The sequence below is a fragment of the Pimephales promelas genome, chromosome 11 (genome assembly GCF_988280905.1).
Source record: "Pimephales promelas chromosome 11, fPimPro1.hap1.1, whole genome shotgun sequence".
Taxonomy (NCBI): Eukaryota; Metazoa; Chordata; class Actinopteri; order Cypriniformes; family Leuciscidae; genus Pimephales; species Pimephales promelas.
The window spans coordinates 2,718,893-2,739,446 of record NC_142779.1 but is presented as its reverse complement, the minus strand read 5'-3'; the positions used below and the strand labels follow the sequence as shown (position 1 = coordinate 2,739,446).

General features: G+C 37.1%; 1 protein-coding gene across 3 annotated transcripts in view; it reads right to left on the bottom strand.

Annotated features, from left to right (window-relative positions):
• Window positions 1-436: 436 nt before the first annotated feature.
• Window positions 437-20,554, bottom strand: part of kcnk12 (potassium channel, subfamily K, member 12) — a 36,791-nt gene continuing 16,673 nt past the window's right edge. For all 3 annotated transcript variants that reach the window (XM_089116743.1, XM_089116744.1, XM_039658536.2), the window contains one exon: window positions 437-5,811. In XM_089116743.1, the coding sequence (XP_088972869.1) occupies window positions 4,919-5,811 (893 nt within the window). In that variant the 3' untranslated portion in view covers window positions 437-4,918. The remainder of the gene's footprint in view (window positions 5,812-20,554) is intronic.

Below are 20,554 nucleotides of genomic sequence, written 5' to 3'. Positions count from 1 at the left end.
CTTGTTCATCAAAATGAGCGAATCTTTTTCCGAGTCAATTCGTTCATTTAGTTCGTTGAATCAACCAAATGACACGGAAAAAGATTAGTTCAAAAAAGACACGGAAAAAGATTCGTTCATTTTGATAAACGAGTTCGAACAGGAGAGTCACAAACGCACAGAACAGAGCAAGGCGAGCATTTGAGCTTATAAAACTTAAAATTTGTTATATATATTTATAAATAAGGGATCGTTTCGCTAGACAAGACCGTTATTCATCATCTGGAATCTTTTAAAGACCTTTGAAGCTGCACTGAAACTGTCATTTGGACGTTGAACCGTTTGGACCCCATTGAAGTCCATTATATGGAGAAAAATCCTGGAATGTTTTCATCAAAAACCTTCATTTCTTTTCGACTGAAGAAAGAAAGACATGGACATCTTGGATGACATGGGGGTGAGTAAATTATCAGCTAAAGTTTTTTTTAAAGTGAACTACTCCTTTAAGCTCATGTTGTCTGCGTCAATCAGTGTAGGATTGTGCATGTAAACACATTCATAGTGTCGAACAATATAGCATGCACAAAGCTGGCTTTCTTTCTAAATGGCTATTCAACAACTAAGACTAAGCTTTCTCTGTTGAAAACCTCCATCCTCCCACACTATATTTCCAGGGCAGGTGAAGCAAATATGATCTAAGCGGTCTGTTCCTAACTCTACCGTTGAGGGGTCGAGGATGCTAACGTTCGGTCTGGCAGATCCGCTGGAAGTCTAGTTCTGCGCTGATATTCTCTCTCAGGGCTTCTTCACTTTATTCTCCTTCACTCCATCTCTTCAGCTCCTCCTCTCTCCTCTTTGGGGAACAACAGTTTGGCTTTGAAGTTCTCATTGGTGCATCTCATCCTGTTACTATACCGAATGTAAAACCATTAAACAGTGGCACTTCTTTTCCATGAGATCCCTATTGACAGGAACACCGATTTGAAGGGGTACGGTAAATGAACTCGCTTATACAGCACAAACCTCCTAATCTGCATCCTGTAAAGTCGTCAATTTGCTCTTCTCTTTGACTAATGCTGCATACTAGCTCACATAATATCAGTTCTTGGTGCATGAACAAACTGCACATAACAAGTGAACCTGTGTTGTTGCAACGCTATCTCACGACCAGATCCTACGAATTCATACGAATGATTAAAAAGTGGCTAATTTGTACTAATTCATACGACCTCACTCGTACGAATTCGTACGATTTGTCTAAACCCACGTGATGGTTAGGTTTAGGGGCGGGGTCAGGGGTAGGTCATTCGTACGAATTCATAGTTGGCCAATTCGTAAAATATGTACGATTTAGCAAAAATCTTACTAATTCGTACAAGTGAGGTCTTACGAATTCATACGAATGATTAAAAAGTGGCTAATTTGTACTAATTCATACGACCTCACTCGTACGAATTCGTACGCTTTGTCTAAACCCACGTGATGGTTAAGTTTAGGGGCGGGGTCAGGGGTAGGTCATTCGTACGAATTCATAGTTGGCCAATTCGTAAAATATGTACGATTTAGCAAAAATCGTACTAATTCTTACGAGTGAGGTCGTACGAATTGTTACGAATTAGCCACCTCGTAAAATTTGTACGAATTCCCGTGAGATTTTGAGATCTTGTCCAAAATACAAGTACACACTGAAAAAGTAAGGACTTTTGTTGCAACGCTATCTCAACCAATTCCTACGAATTCATACGAATGATTAAAAAGTGGCTAATGAGTACGAATTCATATGACCTCACTCGTACGAATTCGTATGATTTGTCTAAACCCACGTGATGGTTAGGTTTAGCGGCGGGGTCAGGGATAGGTCATTCGTACGAATTCATGCGAGTAGGCCAATTCGTAAAATATGTACGATTTAGCAAAAATCGTACTAATTCTTACGAGTGAGGTCTTACGAATTGTTACGAATTAGCCACCTCGTAAAATTTGTACGAATTCCCGTGAGATTTTGAGATCTTGTCTAAAATACAAGTACACAATAAAAAAGTAAGGACTTTTGTTGCAACGCTATCTCAACCAATTCCTACGAATTCATATGAATGATTAAAAAGTGGCTAATGAGTACGAATTCATATGACCTCACTCGTACGAATTCGTATGATTTGTCTAAACCCACGTGATGGTTAGGTTTAGCGGCGGGGTCAGGGATAGGTCATTCGTACGAATTTATGCGAGTAGGCCAATTCGTAAAATATGTACGATTTAGCAAAAATCTTACTAATTCGTACGAGTGAGGTCTTACGAATTGTTACGAATTAGCCACCTCGTAAAATTTGTACGAATTCCCGTGAGATTTTGAGATCTTGTCTAAAATACAAGTACACACTAAAAAAGTAAGGACTTTTGTTGCAACGCTATCTCACAACCAATTCCTACGAATTCATACGAATGATTAAAAAGTGGCTAATGTGTACGAATTCATATGACCTCACTCGTACCAATTCGTATGATTTGTCTAAACCCACGTGATGGTTAGGTTTAGCGGCGGGGTCAGGGATAGGTCATTCGTACGAATTCATGCGAGTAGGCCAATTCGTAAAATATGTATGATTTAGCAAAAATCTTACTAATTCGCACGAGTGAGGTCGTACGAATTGTTACGAATTAGCCACCTCGTAAAATTTGTACGAATTCCCGTGAGATTTTGAGATCTTGTTCAAAATACAAGTACACACTGAAAAAGTAAGGACTTTTGTTGCAACGCTATCTCACAACCAATTCCTACGAATTCATACGAATGATTAAAAAGTGGCTAATGAGTACGAATTCATATGACCTCACTCGTACGAATTCGTATGATTTGTCTAAACCCACGTGATGGTTAGGTTTAGCGGCGGGGTCAGGGATAGGTCATTCGTACGAATTCATGCGAGTAGGCCAATTCGTAAAATATGTACGATTTAGCAAAAATCGTACTAATTCTTACGAGTGAGGTCTTACGAATTGTTACGAATTAGCCACCTCGTAAAATTTGTACGAATTCCCGTGAGATTTTGAGATCTTGTCTAAAATACAAGTACACAATAAAAAAGTAAGGACTTTTGTTGCAACGCTATCTCAACCAATTCCTACGAATTCATATGAATGATTAAAAAGTGGCTAATGAGTACGAATTCATATGACCTCACTCGTACGAATTCGTATGATTTGTCTAAACCCACGTGATGGTTAGGTTTAGCGGCGGGGTCAGGGATAGGTCATTCGTACGAATTTATGCGAGTAGGCCAATTCGTAAAATATGTACGATTTAGCAAAAATCTTACTAATTCGTACGAGTGAGGTCTTACGAATTGTTACGAATTAGCCACCTCGTAAAATTTGTACGAATTCCCGTGAGATTTTGAGATCTTGTCTAAAATACAAGTACACACTAAAAAAGTAAGGACTTTTGTTGCAACGCTATCTCACAACCAATTCCTACGAATTCATACGAATGATTAAAAAGTGGCTAATGTGTACGAATTCATATGACCTCACTCGTACCAATTCGTATGATTTGTCTAAACCCACGTGATGGTTAGGTTTAGCGGCGGGGTCAGGGATAGGTCATTCGTACGAATTCATGCGAGTAGGCCAATTCGTAAAATATGTATGATTTAGCAAAAATCTTACTAATTCGCACGAGTGAGGTCGTACGAATTGTTACGAATTAGCCACCTCGTAAAATTTGTACGAATTCCCGTGAGATTTTGAGATCTTGTTCAAAATACAAGTACACACTGAAAAAGTAAGGACTTTTGTTGCAACGCTATCTCACAACCAATTCCTACGAATTCATACAAATGATTAAAAAGTGGCTAATTTGCACTAATTCATACGACCTCACTCGTACGAATTCGTATGATTTGTCTAAACCCACGTGATGGTTAGGTTTAGGGGCGGGGTCAGGGGTAGGTCATTGTATGAATTCATACGAGTTGGCCAATTCGTAAAATATGTACGATTTAGCAAAAATCTTAGAAATTCGTACGAGTGAGGTCTTACGAATTAGCCACGTTGTTCCCGTGAGATTTTGAGATCTTGTCCAAAATACAAGTACACACTAAAAAGTAAGGACTTTTCAATGAGGAGTGAGGTACATACATTTAATGCGAACTGGTAAAAACTCAAATGTTTGCGACATGGATGGAGATGATGCATAGTTGTAAATCGAGTGTGCTATCCGAATGGAGTAAAAAGGATGCTACTTCTACGTATATGAGAATCGAAAAGCTCTACTCATATGAATAGCCACTGGTCGAATAGTCAAGTCTAACTTCAGAGCGTTTGTTTAAGTTTAGTTACTGTTGTACTGTCTACAAATTCCAGAAAACATGATAATCCGGGTTTGTTACGGTTGATGAGTTGAATATGGTGCGAGCAAGTCCTCCTGGGAAGTTCGTATTTACGAGTTGTGAAGTTGTAATTACGACTTTTTACGGCCTTTTCCGCATGAAATTCAACAATTTACTAAATGAATAAAGAATGATTTTTATGTTTTTATAGTAACTGTACAATACTATCAGTATTATATGGTATTTTGCACATGCAACTTACTTTTATCGTTAAAGAAATATCGTTTAATACAGACGCTGCATCCGACATGTTTTCTCCCTCAGTATCTCTAATCGTAATTACGACTTTGTAGTGCCGATCATGCGCATTGAACTCGTAAATACAATCTTTCGAACGTGATTTGAACGCACCATTACTTCCTAGCATATGCTGCAGTCCAGAAACCCTAACGGATATCCTACACAGTTCATGCACGTCATGCTGTTCTACACAAGCTCAAGACATTTAGGCTAAATCCAAACCGCTTGACTTCCAGAGAGAGTTGGAGAGGCTTTACTGCTAAAGATAATCGTCTTTTGAGATGCTTACCCTGTTTAGGCAAAGGTTAGCTCTACCTAGAGTCACTGGTTTCTGCTAAGCGGTTGTTCATAATGCCGAGAGCGCCGACGCCACCGGAAAAGCCGTTTTGCCGAGAGCTTCCGCAGACCGTTCTGGGATATCCGTTTGCTGACTCCGAAAGCTGTTTCTGCATGATCGCCAGTGAGATTTTATTGGATCCCGTCAGGTCCCGCATGGAGATCATCTCACCCGAAAGCCTACGGCCCTCCGTGTCGCTGTCGCAAGGCCCGTCCGAGTCCGGCGTTTGCCCGAATCGTCCCTTTCGGAGGCGTGAGCCGGGTCTGATGGCGTTGCGGCGTCCCAAGAAAGCATTTGCTTTGTTGCAGCGTTGGCAACACAAGCAACTCATTTTCCCCAACATCCAGTTGAGGACCTGCTTGATGACGATTGAGATGACATTGAAGAGAGAGTAGATGCAACATACTCCAGCCAAGATGAAGAGACAGTTAGCCAAGCGGTAAAGGCTTTGGTAGCCGTACACAGCACTCTGACTGCTGACCAAATCCCCGAAACCAATCGTGCTGAAGGTGACGAAGCAAAAATAGAGCGAGTCCAAGTACGCCCAACCCTCCACTGGAGTGTACATGGCCGACGCGCAGCAGGAGATCACGATGGCCGACAGACCCAGGATGAGCATCACGTGGTACACCGAGGGCTTCCAGCCTGGCAACGTACTTGCGGCGAAGTCCGTGCAGATCCCCGGCGGGAGGAGACCACTGGTCCTCAGACGGCGAAGACGAACGGCCTTCATCACCACGGCCAGCAGGGTAATGATGCGCTCCAGGAACAGGTTGAAGAACAGGATGGTGGCCGCGCAACCTAACAGACCGTAGAAGATCAAGAAGATCTTTCCAGCTACTGTCACAGGCGTGGTCATCCCGAATCCTGCCGAGAGAAAGACCACAAGACCTCATTACAGAAGGATATACACTCTTGTATAAAAAAGGGGTAACACTTTACAATAAGGTTCATTAGTTAACTAGATTAGTTAGCATAATGAACTGCACTTACTGTAAACACCCCTTAACTGTCCACGTTATATTTTTAAAACAATAATATCTTAGAAAAGACCTTAAAGGGATACTCCACTTTTTTTTGGAAATAGGCTCATTTTACAACTCCCTCAGAGTTAAGCAGTTGAGTTTTAGCGTTTTTAAATCCATTCAGACGATTTTCTGATATTTAGAAGAATATCCAACCCGATCTCACGGGAATTCGTACGAATTTTACGAGGTGGCTAATTCGTAACAATTCGTACGACCTCACTCGTACGATTTTGCTAAATCGTACATATTTTACGAATTAGCCAATTCGTATGAATTCGTACGAATGACCTACCCCTAAACATAACCGTCACGTGGGTTTAGACAAATCGTACAAGTTCATACGAGTGAGTTCGTATGAATTAGTACGAATTAGCCACTTTTGAATCACTCGTACGAATTCGTACGAATCGGTCGTGAGATAGCGTGGGAATATCAGTAACTAGACAGTTTAGTCAGTGAGACCAGAAACTGTCTGGTTACTGATATTCTTCTAAATATCAGAAAATCGGCTGAATGGATTCGAAAACGGTAAAACTCGACTGTTTAACTCTGGGGGAGTTGTAAAATGAGCCTATTTACAAAAAAAAGGGGAGTATCCCTTTAAGTAATCTTGACAAACTATATATCATTTGAAAGCTTACAATCTATAGTTTCCATATGATTCCATATGGTGACTGATTTTCAAAAGAAATCACAGAGGAGTCGTAATTTATCAATTTGCAACAAGAATATTTTCATACTCCTAGAGACCTTTATTTTGAAATAGTGATGAACATGAAAAATCATGAAAAAAAGTTACAGACCTCAGTTTGTTTTCATGCCAAGAGTTCAAAATATTGCATCCATTCAATTATTAGGGAAAAAAGGTCTGAAAATGTTTTAAATATCAAAAAATTTATCACTCAAAAACAAATTATGTTTTGAGTGATACATAATTTGTCAAAATAATGGTTCGTATCACTCAAAACACAGATGGAAATGGAGGTGCTCTTATATGTGCAGTAATGAAGTCTGGTCGTGCCCTAGTGGAAATGTTTGGTACTGCGCCCTAACTAAATCTTACTGAAAGCTACTTTTTTGAGATATCAACCTAAAACTTTTTTTTGCAGTTTTAGAGTTTTTGAAAATATATATTTTATATAAAATATGAATACTTCATTTTTTTACATAGTACATTTCCATAAACTCGTTTTCTGTTTCACTTTCTTAATTTATTTCACTACAAAAATATGCCACATGTCTTCTTTAAAACGTCTATATTCCAAAGCATTCTTGAATTACAATCATTTAAGTTCTAAATGTGCATGTCTATTCAAAAAAGGGGGGTGACACTTAACAGGTTAATCTTTGTTAATGTTATTTTCAACATTTACTATTTCTTTATTAAAATCTTGTTAATATGTGTTAATGCACTGTGAACTAACAATGAACAGCTGTATATTTATTAACTAATGTTAACAAAGATGAACAAACACAGTAGCAAATGTATTGCTCATGGTTAGTTCAGTTAATACATTAATTAATGTTAACTAATGAACCTTATTGTAAAGTGTTACCAAAAAAGCTGTCACTCTTTAAAAATAAAAAAATAAAAGCTGTGTCCCATTTTAGGTCTAATATGCACCCTTTAGGGATAAATAAGGTACAGAGGTGGTCATTTATTATTCAAAAGTACAGTCAGGTCAATATTATTGATTTGACTGCACTGACACTATTGGATTAGAAATGAACTGAGCTGGACGATGACATCATTGTTTTCTGCAGAACTGCTTTATAGATAAAATGAACAAGTTTAATAATTGACGATCTTTACGACAGAACTGAATCAACACTGAATTTACTTCAGCTGAATAATGACACTATTTTCTTTTCGAGCTGCCGTACAGCTGAAGTGAACTCTGTTTGCGTCAGTAATTCATTTTCTCACTGTAAATATGCTTTGAAACAATCTGTACTGTATAAAGCAATAATGAAATAAAGGTCACCTGACTTGACTTTTAAAAAAAGATTACTGCCGAGGGAGGCCTTTGTGCTGTTAAGAACATATCTGTGTAAAGTAAATATAGTTTATATGAAGATAATGAGGCCTGTTTATATAAGACAAATAAGATTTTTTTCAATTTCATAACTATTAAACTCCCCAAATTCTCATTACTTTGAAGAATAAAATGGTACATCATTAAAATTGTATGATCACACTTTATATTAGGGTCCAATTCTCACTCTTAACTTTGCCTCAATAAACTCCTAATTACTGCATATTAATAGCACTGTAAGTAAGGTAGTTGTTAATTTGGTAACGCTTCCTTTTACAGTCCAGTTACCCATGCAAATACTATGTACTTATTTTAATTACTGGGTAATAACAAGTTCCATGTACTTACCTTATATTAGCCAGTACTTTCAAGGTAAGTACACTGTAAGTACTGTACTGTAAAAGGAAGCGTTACCGTTAATTTTAGCTATTGTGCTATTAAGGTATGAATATAATCATGCAGAATAAGGCATTAATATGTGCTTAAAAAGCCTAATATGCATGCTTATGAGCAATTAGTTAATAGTGAAAATTGAACCGTAAACTAAAGTGTTCCCTGTTTTACAAAACATGCTAGTTGCATGCCTTTAATTTATGCTGATTAAAAAAAACAACAGTTTTATACTAGGTTTTACTAATGAAATGTAAATGTGGCATTTTTGTGAGATTCTCCCATATGCCGAAAAGTATTATGTTAATATTCATAAATATAAGGTTATGAGTTAGCTAAATGCTCTCAGAAGAAGTCTTCAGATGTGTCCAGATCAAGGTTGCAAAATCATTCACTATAACTTGATTTGACTTGACTGCGAATGCTGGGAATTTTTTTTAGCTGCATGATATCCCCAAAATTGGATTATTCCAATAAAGACTGACCGCCAGACCTACAGCCCAGTGATTAAACGAGCTCGTCTTTGACGGGTATAGCTGGAATTGATTTAGAGGGCTATATATTAAAGGGGATGTTTTCTGGTGGATTGCATCTGGAACACATCAGCGTATAGAGTCTTCTGAATAATTAAAAAATCCCTGGGAGAAAAAGATAAAGCCCTTTTATAAGCAACACTTCAACTGATTAAAGTGAGAGAAAATGAATGAACTCTGCTGAAAAAGAATAGCATTAAGATAGCAGGTAAGCTTATGTGACCGCATTCACTTCTAAGCTTGATTGCATGTGTTGTTTCATACACAACACAAGTATGTTCATGTGAAATTCTGTTAATTTCTATACCACCCGATGTACTCGTTACATCATGAGAAGAATGGCATCACGCTAATGTTAGTCTTTCTGTTTATTCCGAGGCTTACTGTAATCAGCCGGATCCGGGCCGGATCCAGATCAGACGCAGGACCTGAGCCTAGACATGACCACAACGCATTTATGAAGTGTCAGCAGAGCTTGTGTCATCTGTGAAGGACTCATCGACACAACAGACATCGGCACTGATCCTCCACAAACTCATCTCCATACCGGCGTCATGACTCCGACCTTCAACCAGGAGGAACAGGATAATATTCTGATCCAATCTGACTTCTGACCTGTAATGCTGCCTGAATCATAATCATACACTGTTCGTTTGCTGGCCAGAGGAGAAGTGTGACTGAGTCTGGTTTCTCCCAGGGTTTATTTCTCCATTCTGTCACTGATGGAGTTTTGGTTCATTGATACTGTCTCCATTGGCTTTTGGGGACATTTCATTTAATATTCAACAATATTATTGATCACTATTATGTAAGAACTGAACTGAGCTGGGCGATGACATCACGCTTTTCTCCAGGCTATCTAGTATAAATGAACTAAATTAATAACTTTTTTACAACAAAAATGAAACACCAGTGAACTTACTTAAGCTAGACTGAGATGCTATTTTCTTTTGGAAACAAACATTGGTGCATTATTTTCCTGTTATCTCTGTAAAGCTGCTTTGAAACAATCTGTATTGTAAAAAGCTCTATATAAAGGTGACTTGACTTGTTAATTCAAGTCAATGGGAGATTTTCCAACTATCAAGCACAAAAAAAGGTGTATATATATGAAGAGTTCAGATGCAAAAGCCTCCAAGTGCCATTTTAAATTTTCTTCTAGAATGATCATTTTTATCAAGCTTGTATATTTAAGTTCAGTGATTTCACTTAAATTGCAATGATAATTACCTATTAATTGTTATTTAAGTGAAATTACTGAACTTAACTATACAAGTTTGATCAAAATCATCATTAAAGAAGAAAATTTCAAATGGCATTTAGAGGCTTTTGCATCTGAACTCTTCATATATATATATATATATATAGCAAATCAAAGAAATTTTCAGCAATTTTATACAATGAAAATCTGTTGGACATAATTAGATAAATAATAGACCAAAAAATGCATGGAAACACCCCCCATGATGCCTTCTGGACTGTTAGATAACACTTTAGCCCTCAGGAGGCACTGAAACATTATCCATCAACCACAAACAACATTCTCTGTCAAGGAGACACAACTGCACGACTTCAATACACAACACACACAACGAAAAATGATGATAAGGCTGAGCAGGGGAAAAACTCGGGCATAAAACCACACGGCACAATCAAGCTGGGCTGTTTAGAAAGAGAAAAGGAGAACAGAAACAACTCTAGCCTCTTCATTTCTAATTAATTAACCCTACTCGTTTCCCACTGGCCTGGAGAGTGTTCTTGTTAAGAGGGCATTGAGGTTTCGTCTGCCAAGGGCTGTCCAGCTCTCCTTCATTAAAATCTCAGTTACCTTGTCCCCGAAGCATCGATTCTGTGTGCTGTTTCAGAGCCAACACTTCAGACTGGATCTCCAGAGACTTCAGGGACAGAGCTGGAGAGAAGCAAACACTCCCAAAATAACCGGCAGGACTTTACACAACATCGTGGAGAGAGTTACAACTCAAAACTGCCGAGCAACTCAACGACGACATTGTTTTATGATCTGGGCAATCTGGAAACAATCCACCACACTAAAGAAACTCCAGATGTATATTTCGTTTTGAGGTCTGCATGACAATTAAAGCCTCTTTTCAGAAAATTATGTTAATTATCAAAGCAATTAACAATTAGCGAGCAACATTACTCAAAATTCAGCCCATTTGATTTCTGTAAAGTAACCAAAGGAGGTCTATGATTCCTGTGGAAATCATAGGAGAGTGTAATACTGTATGAGAGAACAAAAATGAAAATTGGCCAAATAATGAATATCTGAGATTTAAGAAATCAGAATACGCATAGAATTTTGAACGGCCTTGAATGGAGAAAAATGCTCTTAGCATGGACTAACTGGACAATTCTATTAAATATAACGCATTTGCAAGTGAAACAGTAGATTTACATTCATGCATTTGGTACACGCTTTAATCCAAAGTGACTTGCTTTATTGCATTCAAGGTACATTTGATGCATTATGCATGCATTCGCTGGGAATCAAACCCATGACCTTGGCGTTGTTAGCATAACGCTCTCTTTGAGCTACAGGACGCATGAAGCTGGCAACGGCATAGTCATGGGTTTGATTTCCAGCAAATGCATGAACTAATAAAATGTTTAGTAAATGCAATATAAGTCGCTTTTCTTTGGATAAAAGCATCTAACAGATGTACGAATGTAAAAGTGTAGAGAAATTATTGGAGTGTGCCAATTTAGGCAATGTGCCCCATTATAGTCAATGTTTGTTCAATAATGTTGGATTTTTTTATTATTTTTTTTGCTGCCCTGAACTCAAGAGTATCTATATAGATATTGACTTTCAAAAATAAACCTACCCTGAAAAACATTCACTAGAGAAAACTAACCCCTCGTCACGTATTTTACCATTAGTCTGGGATGTTTTAATTTCGTACATGTATAAAAAGGCTGTCCCATATATAGTGTAAGGATACTGATTTTTTATTTTTTTTTACCAAACCATTTAACTTTTGATAAATAGTACTGGCAAATAAAACAAAACATTAAAAGTCCCATCTTTGATCACTAAAACTACATATTTAAAAATGTTTTCCTTGAAAAAAAAAAATCTTCATGCCTTAAAATATCTTGACTGTAACTTGACACCCTTGCCTCATTTAGTATGCGTGGTTCTATGAATATGCAAATGAGCCCCGCCTCCCCTCGCTCACTCAGCTCAGAGATCCACTGGTTGACGATCACGCGTTGATCTGATTGGTTTCAAGGTTGTTTGTGACGTCAGAAACACCAGCGATTTCAAACCGTGTTTTAAGGAGAAAATACTTTTTTTACACATGGTTTGTCTTAAAGCATCTTAAAAACACCACATGGACATATTTAAACAGACTAAATTAAGTTCGATTTTCTCCACAAGGGGACTTTGACAACATTATCAACATTATTAAAATGTATTTTCCGCTCAATCCACAACAAATACTTTAAATTGAACACTTTTCAAAGCAGAACAAGAATTAAAAATGTATAGTGGCATTCATTATTAACAACATGCATTAGAAATGCCAAGTCTAAACAAATTTATTTAAAGCAAAACTGATGTAAATGTACTGTACAAATAACCTTGGGCTCGTGTTCCTCTCTCAAAATTGGCACCAATCCAATGTTTGTGCTTTGCACGTCACGGTATATTTCACTTAAAAAAAAAACAACTTATGTTCTGTAAAATATGGTAAACATCATGTCTTTTGCCTGGCCTTCAGTGTGTTACAGTTTTTGTGCGAGTATGTCATGCAGTGAGTCAGTTTTCTCTTAAGAAATGCACAGCATATGAGTGCTTCACTGCGACAGATGGTTTTAGCTCGTCTCCAAACACAATGCAGCGTGCAGCAATCTTTGCCTCACAATATGCCAGCACAGTCGAGCTATTTAGCACCTCTGAAAAAACCCATACACAGCCAGCAAGCACATAAAAACATCATTGTCCGCAGTGACAGTAAGAGGCATAATGTCACCAATCTGGCATTTCCCAGCCCTGGACGAGAGACCGTTTCAGTCGTCCGGGATCAGAGTTTCAAGCCAGACACATAAAATACAGAGATGATGAAGAGAGATGGGTTTTTTCCTGTGGAAATCATTAGTCACCGGCTGGAGTGCAGGGGGTCTGCGGAGAACGGGTCCTGGGTGTGATGGGAAGGAGAAGCTGAGTAAGAAGTATCTGGCTCGCTCTCTTCACACCATCTGCCCATCACTCGCCCTCGTACACATCGTGCGTCTCATTATTTATGGGGACACAAACACCGTTTTTTTGTTGCTGAACCCTGCAAAGGAGGGTTTTCACAGCAATGCCATTTATAGAGGTATAAGCAATAAAAGCATTGCTTATGCACGTTTTTGAAGAAATCTCAGCTTTTTGTTCCAAATGTTGTTTTTTTATAAAACTGACCTGCATTCAAGTTTTGATTAAAAAAAAATGCATGAAGCAAGACTATTTTTTTCTTTTGTTCTTTCTTTTGATATATTGCATGTTCAGATATTCAGAAAACATAAAATATTCCAGGCACTATAAAATAAAATAAAATAAAATAAAATAAAATAAAATAAAATAAAATAAAATAAAATAAAATAAAATAAAATAAAATAAAATAAAATAAAATAAAATAAAAAGCTGGCAACTTATTTTTGTTATTTATTTTTTTACAACGCAGACAGAGAAAGAGGTAAAAGAACCATTTTTTTAGTGTGAAGAACATTTTTTTTTTTATATAAAGAATTAGATGATAAAGTTTCTTCATGGAACCATTGATGCCAATAAATAAGCTTAATTTTCAAGAATGTATGTTGCAAGAAAAAAATTAAAGAACTTGAAATTGAGATCTAAATTGAACTAAATTCACAGTGGAAGTGAAACACACAATCACTGCTTTGGTGGCTATAGTGGTTCTTTAAAGGTAGATCAAATTAAAAAGAAAATTCCAAGTTACCAGGATTTCTTTTTTTATATATAAACTTAATTTATATAATCAAACACTCACTTAGAGACAGTTATGCAGTACCAGCCTAAACATATTCTCAAAAACATTGATTTACACTTTAAATTAACATCTAAAGCTGAGATAAATGTCAGTAAATGTGAAAATCTGTAAAGGACACAAATTTAATATAAAGAAATATATACAACATGTTTTAATACAATATATATTTTTAATAATATTCCAATCAATTTTACGTGTATATAGTAGTTAAAAAAAAAATATGTCATGTTTATTGCCTGGTCTACAGTTTGTTAAAGTTTTTGTGCTAGTATCTCACGCAGCAAGTCACCGTGACCTTAAGAAATCCAACTTTTTTTGCTGTGCTAGCAGACTGAAAAACACCCTGCATGTGAGCTATGAAGCGTACTTATTATGTATTGATTTTGCACAGTAGAGTGTATAAGAGTTTATATGGTGGCTTGACACATGTAAGGCATCAGATCAGTACTAGCATTGGTGAAATCAGCCCATCTCTTCATACACAACTGTCTGTAGATAGACAATAAAAGCATTTACTGTACTGTTATGCAAGTCACATAGTATCGGGAGCTGACAACATGAACACACCACATGGACTTGGCAGTCATTTCAGCACTCATTTACACAGAATTGGGAAAAGCAGAGAGAGACATTTACACTGGTTTGGCTCAATGCAATCACATTTTCATTGGCTGTTGCTTTTGCTTTGGCCAAACTAATTGTAAATGTATCATAGCATCTGTGACTATTAGTTGCATTGCTCCTTTCCAGAGTGCACACTAGAGAGTTGTGCTTTTGGCTTAACTACATCATTACAAATATAAAGTCTTTTTTGCAATCAAAGAAGTAATTTTCTCTCACAAATATAATTCATATCCTAACCCTGCTCTCATTAGAGTGTTATTTGCAACGTTAATTAAAGTCTACAGGATGTCTGAAGGGGACCATCAAAATATTCCCAGATTGATGTAAGCTTCACATAATTATATAGAAATTTTCAAGATTCTCTTTCCAAGTGTGTGCGGAAACTGAATGGGAAAGCACATCTGTGTTCAAACATGGGTGTTCACAGAGCTTTTGAATGGGAAGGCTCACCTGCACCCCAACGAGAGCGCATAGAGATGAAGCTTTTCAACAGAGGATTTCATGCAGCATTTGAACAATAGAGGCGTTTGCTGACCACATTCAAAGCATAACAAAGGAAAAACACAAGCTCACTGAACGATTCAAAAACTGTGAGATAGAGACAATCCAATACGTGTTGGGCACCTTGAAGTCTCTTTTGTGAAAGTTGAAAGTTTTGTATTAATTTATCTGCACTGTTGCTGGAAAACAACTATGAAACTTCTCAAAAAGTGCTACACATTTAGTCTTAATCCCCATCATTCTCTGGCACAAGACAAAAAGATTTCACTGGAATGACTGCAGAAAAGGAGGAAAGACTGACGCTGCAGGTTTCCATCAGTGACGACTGCAAACATTCAGATCCACCAATCCCAGCTCTGTTCAACCAATCCCAGCTCAGCTCAACCAATCCCAGCTCAGCTCAACCAATCCCAGCTCTGCTCATCCGATCCCAGCTCTGCTCAACCAATCCCAGCTCTGCTCAACCAATCCCAGCTCTGCTCAACCAATCCCAGCTCTGCTCACCCAATCCCAGCTCTGCTCAACCAATCCCAGCTCTGCTCATCCGATCCCAGCTCTGCTCATCCAATCCCAGCTCAGCTCAACCAATCCCAGCTCTGCTCAACCAATCCCAGCTCAGCTCAACCAATCCCAGCTCTGCTCAACCAATCCCAGCTCAGCTCAACCAATCCCAGCTCAGCTCAACCAATCCCAGCTCGGCTCATCCAATCCCAGCTCTGCTCAACCAATCCCAGCTCAGCTCATCCAATCCCAGCTCAGCTCAACCAATCCCAGCTCAGCTCATCCAATCCCAGCTCAGCTCAACCAATCCCAGCTCAGCTCAACCAATCCCAGCTCTGCTCAACCAATCCCTCAACCAATCCCAGCTCAACCAATCCCAGCTCAGCTCAACCAATCCCAGCCCAACTCAACCAATCCCGCAACCAATCCCAACTCTGCTCAACCAATCCTGCATCCAATCCCAACTCTGCTCAACCAATCCCAGCTCTGCTCAACCAATCCCAGCTCAGCTCAGCTCAACCAATCCCAGCCCAGCTCAACCAATCCCAGCTCTGCTCAACCAATCCCGCATCCAATCCCAACTCTGCTCAACCAATCCCAGCAACCAATAACAACTCTGCTCAACCAATCCCAGCTCTGCTCAACCAATCCCAGCTCTGCACCACAACTGCTAACAAATGGAGATGCTTCTTCATTCATTCAATATTTCCCTGTTAGTGGCCATCTGGCCTGAACAGTCTGGTTTGTTCGACTGTCTTTCAGTATTTAATTTTACACACAATACACAGAGGCGAGCTCAGCGTCTCAGTCGTTCCTTCTATTGATTAATTGTGGAGAAACTGAGCAGCGCTGCTTCTCTCTCCGCTTTTATTCCCTTATCGACTGAGACTTGTTTTGCCACGGACACTTTACAGTTGTTTGTGCAGTACGCTGTCAGAGGATTACTCAGGTCTATGACACATGTATACTGTATATATCATGGACGAAAGGCTGGCTGAGACAGCTTTTATCTTATAGCTGCAGAAGTGAAGTTATAAATCCCAGAGTTACTGGAAAGGTTCATGTCCTTTATTCATGCAGTTTAAACCTATAGTGCATTATACAAAACACAATTGTGATTTACGATTTATTTTACAAAAAGATCCAGATTGTCTTGTATAATGCGCAAATATAGTAGATCTTGCAGGTATTTTATGCAAAAAAAAAAAAAATACTTTTTATGCTTTAATTATTCTTTTTGAAATCTTATTTCCCGTAAAATCTATAAAATGTCTTGAAACAATTATGATATTCTGAGAAATTTAGGATCAGTAAAAGTTTAGGTTCAGTAAGATTTAATTGGTTTTTTTTTATACTTTTATTCAACAAGGATGCATTAAATTGATCAAAAGTGACTGTAGACATTTATAATGTTACAAAGGATTTCTATTTTAAATAAATGCTGTTCCTGAACATATGAGCACACCTGTTAACCAACATTGATAATAATCAGAAATATTTCTTGAGCATCAAATCACCATATTAGAGTGATTTCTGAATGATCATGTGACTCTGAAGACTGGAGTAATGATGCTGAAAATACAGCTTTGATCACAGGAATAAATTACATTTTACAATATATTAACATAGAAAACACTTATTTTAAATTGCAATAATATTTAACAATATTACTGTTTTTACTGTATTTTTTAACTAATAAATGTAGCCTTGGTGAACATAAGAGACTTCTTTCAAAAACAGTAAAAACAACTTTTTAACAATAGTGTATTTCTGTAACTAGTGCAGTGAGACATAATACTCGTATCAAAGACACAATATAATTGTAAAATTTGATGTAGTGTTGCATGAATTTTTTTTAAAATATTTTAACTAGAAAAAAAACATACAAAATACATGCACATTATTCTTAACAAATTTTTTTTATGAGAGTTTCTCAATAAATGTCTCTCTGCTTTTCCCAGCACCATGAGTGGGATGCAGAGCCTGTTAAAAAAACAGGAATGCCTTGGAGATCTGGTACTCTGCACAATTGTATTTTGTGAGAGTAATCCATTCTTGTCTGCTTGGCATTATATATATATATATATATATATATATATAAAACACTGTTAAACAAAGGCACAGTAAAACTGCACAATCACTTTCCTTGAGCAAACACACCTGCCCCTCTGGGTGTTTTCTAAAGGCTGAACAAAAGCACTTATATCTGCAGAAAATCTTTTACATGACTCAATGAGCACAGCATACAAAACACATCATGCGTTAGAGAGCCAATTACAGTCATTCATACTAGGATAGCGCTCACGCCACGCTCCGAAAATCCTGCTCTTTCCCAGTAGGAGTGGAGAGCACTCGATCAGCGACGATGCTCATAAATTAAGAGGAGGCGGAGATATTTTGCAGACGTAAGCACAGAGACGCGGTTGAGCTAACGTGAAAGTGATACAGAGAGAGGGAGAGCCGGAAAAGGTCAAAGCTAATGGCTAACACCACACATATAGTTCTTGCATTTAAGAAAAATGTGTCTATCCATCACCAGTTAATTCGTAATATAGATAACCACTGACCCTTTCAGATGATGTCATGGGGGTGCATTTGACTTTCAGAAATGTTCTTAGGACATCTTAAGCTTATCCTGGCGGAGAATCTCCCACTAAGACAAGAAGAGGGGACCAAACACATTTATCTGATAAATAATAGAGAAGAATAGAAAAGCATGCACTGTAAGCACTAATAAGTTGGCAAAACTCAAATTGCAACTTAATTTTAATAATCATTAAGCTGACTCATGCATTTTGATCGGATTAACATCATATTAACATCAAATCTGATTTGAAGCTTGTGGCATTTAAACACACATTTATTTAGACTTCATGTAAACAACGCGTTCGGATTCATCAATCGAAATGATTTCATTCTGACTGAAATAAAAGGTGTCCATATAAACGTATAGCTAGTCTTCAAAATTTGCTGTCCATCCTCTACACTGTTCACCAACTGCAACATATTGGAGAAACTACTATAAATCACAACATAGCCGAGGATTAACCACCAACATGACTTTCCCTTTATTAATCATGTGCAAAATCACATAAAATACATTTAATTTCAACATTTATTCTCCTTACGCAATCCGACGGAAAGCATGCAGGGAACTAGAAATCTGCTGCAACTCATGCAGTTTAATATAATCATTTACTGAGTTCACTTAAAGGAGTAGTTCACTTAAAAAAAAAAACTTTTACTGATAATTTACTCACCCCCATGTCATCCAAGATGTCCATGTCTTTCTTTCTTCAGTCGAAAAGACATTAAGGTTTTTGATGAAAACATTCCAGGATTTTTCTTCATATAATGGATTTCAATGGGGTCCAAACGGTTCAAGGTCCAAATGAGAGTTTCAGTGCATCCTGGAATGTTTTCATCAAAAACCTTAATGTCTTTTCGACTGAAGAAAGAAAGACATGGACATCTTGGATGACATGGGGGTGAGTAAATTATCAGTAAAAGTTTTTTTTTTTAAAGTGAACTACTCCTTCAACTTTTTACTATTAAGTACAATGAAATTGCAGTGATATTTGAGGGAAATGAACTCCATTCACTTGGTTAATTTCACTGTTTTGTTGAATTATCTTAAAATAAAAGAGGAATAATATCTAAAATATCTAAGAGATTTAAAGGCATTAACTTCACAAACTTGAGCAAATCCAAGGACTAACTCTTTCTCAAATGTTTACACTGCAAAAAAAAAAAATATATATATAAATAAATAAATAAAAAGACGTAAATAAAACCTTGATTACAGGTGAGGAAATCACATTTAATTCATTGTGTTACTGGTCATTTCTTTGTAAAAAATAAATAAATAAAAATCCACGTAATATAGTAGCTTTTAAATCGTTTCCCTGGATAAAAACCTGCAAATGTGCAAAAAGAATAATAAAATAAATAAATAAATTTCGCATTCCAGTTTTGTTTGCAATTAGCATCAGACGGCCAGTAATGTGCTATAACTTTGCTCTAACTTCACAAAAGCTGTTTGATTCTGTGAAGCGCATCTAAATTTACACCAGATGAGGGAACACCATGTCCAATATATGAAGAATAATGCTGACGCACAGCAGAGTTCTCAAGCTGAATCTCCTGACAGTTTTAAATTTGATGAAAAGATGCTAAAAGTTTTAATAACGCTCAGAAGTGCAGGATCTGCAAATCTCCTGAGCGCTTTAGTAATGACCCTGCACTATATTACAAAAACAGGGCAAGTGCAGCCTAATACCAATGCAATCGAGGATTCGTTTTTAACAAGAAAATCCACTTAGGTGAATATTGCAAAAACAAGCCATCCTCCAGCACACACACACACACACAGCAGATATAGACTATAAAGCACGGTCATAAAGGTTAATCAAGGCACTAAACCTCACTATAATTGTCTGTAATTGTGTTTCTTCGGGTGTTTATTTTCTGGAAACACAACACTGTGAAAAAAGCAAATTACTCCCTCATTCAAATCAGTATGACTATATATATATATATATATATATATATATATATATATATATATATATATATATATATATATATATAATTCTTGAAATACAAAAGTAGATGTTTTAGAGAAAGTTCAATCTTTACAAAAATTATTTCTAAAATATATTGTCTAGTAGCATTACAAGCAGGACGATCCCATTAAATATGCAGTTATCAAAGGTACAATATCTTATCTTATTAATAGCTTTCAATAAAAATGTCTTACGTAACTCTTGATGAATTTTGTGTAATCAGTTCTAGTTTCAAAAGTAAAACAAGGGAAGAATCTTTTATGTATGATGAGGTTGACATCATATAACTTGTCATCCATTCAATTTGTGTTGTTTTTTTATTAGATTGAACAGGTTCAATATATTCTTAATCCAACAAAGGACAAAAAAAGCACCACACTAAATAAAACAGGTAAAAGGCTGATACATTTACAG